This window comes from Etheostoma cragini, chromosome 3 (genome assembly GCF_013103735.1).
Source record: "Etheostoma cragini isolate CJK2018 chromosome 3, CSU_Ecrag_1.0, whole genome shotgun sequence".
Taxonomy (NCBI): domain Eukaryota; kingdom Metazoa; phylum Chordata; class Actinopteri; order Perciformes; family Percidae; genus Etheostoma; species Etheostoma cragini.
In genome coordinates, this window is record NC_048409.1 from 29,619,351 (window position 1) to 29,621,850 (window position 2,500).

General features: G+C 43.0%; 1 protein-coding gene across 1 annotated transcript in view; it reads right to left on the bottom strand.

The window, feature by feature from the left end:
- Positions 1-2,500, bottom strand: part of supt5h (SPT5 homolog, DSIF elongation factor subunit) — a 23,802-nt gene that overhangs the window by 681 nt on the left and 20,621 nt on the right. Inside the window, exon 13 of the mRNA XM_034863549.1 lies at positions 22-180. Within this exon, the coding sequence (XP_034719440.1) occupies positions 22-180 (159 nt within the window). The remainder of the gene's footprint in view (positions 1-21; positions 181-2,500) is intronic.

The window sequence follows — 2,500 nt, forward strand, 5'->3', positions numbered from 1 at the left end:
CCTGCGAGATGCTGGTCTTACCTTTGTAAGAACCCTGCGAGATGCTGGTCTTACCTTTGTAAGGACCCTGCGAGATGCGGACGGTCTGACCAATCAGCTCGTTGTCTCTGCGTCCTCGGCCCCGCCCCATTCCTCCTCCTCCACCTCCTCCTCCTCCTCCACCTCCTCTCTGGGGAGAACCTGCAGGGCAACAGACAGCGTTAAGACAAAGACAAAGACGAGGGTTGTAACCGGCGGTTACTCCTCGTCTTTCTTTGTCTCTACTTTCTTCCTGTCTCTCTCTTTCTGTCTTCATCTCTCCTTTCCGTCTCCTTCCTTTCTTCCTGTCTCTTTCATTCCTTTTTGTTTACTCCTGTCCTTCCTTCCTTTCTGTCTCTTTCCTTTCGTCCCATGTCCTTCCTTCCTTTCTCTTTATGTCTGTGTCCTTGCTTTCTTTCTGTCTGTCTCCTTCATTCTTTCTGTCTCTTTGTTCCTGTCCTTCCTTCCGGTCTCCTTCCTTCCTTCGTGTGTCCATCCTTCCTTTCTATCTCTTCTGTCCTGTCTCCTTCCTTTCTTTCTGTCTACTTCATTCCTTTCTGTCCTTCATTCTTTTCTGTCTTTCCTTCCTTTCTGTTTCCTTCCTTCTTATCTGTCTCTTCCTTCCTGTATCCTTCCTTTCTTCCCGTCTTTTACCTTTCTTCCTGTCTCCTTCATTCCTTTCTTTATGTTTATTCTTGTCCTTCCTACCTTTCTGTCTCTTTCTTCCTGTCCATCGTTTGTTTCCTTCCTTCTTATCCGTCTTTCTTCCTGTCCTTCCTTTCTTCCTGTCTCTTACCTTTCTTCCTGTCTCATTCATTCCTTTCTTTATTTTTATTCCTGTCCTTCCATCCTTTCTGTCTCTTTCTTCCTGTCCTTCCTTCCTTCATTTCCTTCCTTCTTATCCGTCTCTTCCTTCCTGTCTCCTTCCTTCCTTCCTGTCTCTTCCTTTCTGTCTCTTTTCTTCCTGCATGCTTCCTTTCTTCCTGTCTCCTTCATTCCTTTCTTTATGTTTATTCCTGTCCTTCCTTCCTTTCTGTTTCCTTCCTTCTTAGCTCTTCCTTCCTGTCTCTTCCTTTCCGTCTCTTTCTTCCTGTATCCTTCCTTTCTTCCCGTCTTTTACCTTTCTTCCTGTCTCCTTCATTCCTTTCTTTATGTTTATTCCTGTCCTTCCTACCTTTCTGTCTCTTTCTTCCTGTCCATCGTTTGTTTCCTTCCTTCTTATCCGTCTTTCTTCCTGTCCTTCCTTTCTTCCTGTCTCTTACCTTTCTTCCTGTCTCATTCATTCCTTTCTTTATTTTTATTCCTGTCCTTCCATCCTTTCTGTCTCTTTCTTCCTGTCCTTCCTTCCTTCATTTCCTTCCTTCTTATCCGTCTCTTCCTTCCTGTCTCCTTCCTTCCTTCCTTCCTGTCTCTTCCTTTCTGTCTCTTTTCTTCCTGCATGCTTCCTTTCTTCCTGTCTCCTTCATTCCTTTCTTTATGTTTATTCCTGTCCTTCCTTCCTTTCTGTTTCCTTCCTTCTTAGCTCTTCCTTCCTGTCTCTTCCTTTCCGTCTCTTTCTTCCTGTCTCTTTCCTTTCTTCCTGTCTCTTGCTTCCTGTCTCTTCCTTTCTGTCTCTTTCTTCCTGTCTCTTTCCTTTCTTCCTGTCTCTTCCTTCCTGTCTCTTCCTTTCTGTCTCTTTCTTCCTGTCTCTTTCCTTTCTTCCTGTCTCTTCCTTTCTGTCTCCTGCCTCAACATTTGGACTTAAGAAGTACATTCCACCGCTGAATGAAACATGTTATATTTTAAATATAAAAATAAAACAATCTTTTCCACAGAAGTCTCAGCGGGTCCCGTCTAACGGCTTCATATTTATAGACACAAACATCCGAGGGCGGCCAAAAACCGAATCTCTGCTGCTGAGAAAAGATTTGGCGGCTTTGAGTGAATTTTGGAGTTATTTCTGGCCGAGTCCAGCAACAAAAAGAGACCCTTGGGGGGGGGGGGGTTCACAAAGCCGCAGTGGAGACAAGACTTTCACCCAGAACGGGTGTGGGTGTTAAAGGAGAATAATGACTGCCTGTCCCCAGAACACACTGTAAAAAACCTCTCACTATGTGCTAGCTGCCTGTCTCCTGAACTAACCAATCGGTGCTGTCTACACCGAGTTAGCCTCCTGCTAGCGTTAGCACCCAACAGGCTGAAACAGGGCAAGTTATAAATGTGTTTTTAGCCGCTAAACATGTTCAACATGACATTAAAAGTGCCTAACTTATTAACCTTAGTTTTACAGTTATTTTGGAATTTATGGTCAATAAACCTCATTTATAGGAAATCATACCTCATGTTTGAGATAAAAAAGTAGAAATTAGGAATTATTGAGACTAAAATTAAAGGAATGGATGTTGATGATAATCACAGACTGGAATATGTCAACTTTTACTCAATACTATTTCAAAAACACTTCCATTTGTTTTACAATGCTATAAAATTAAATAAGACCCAA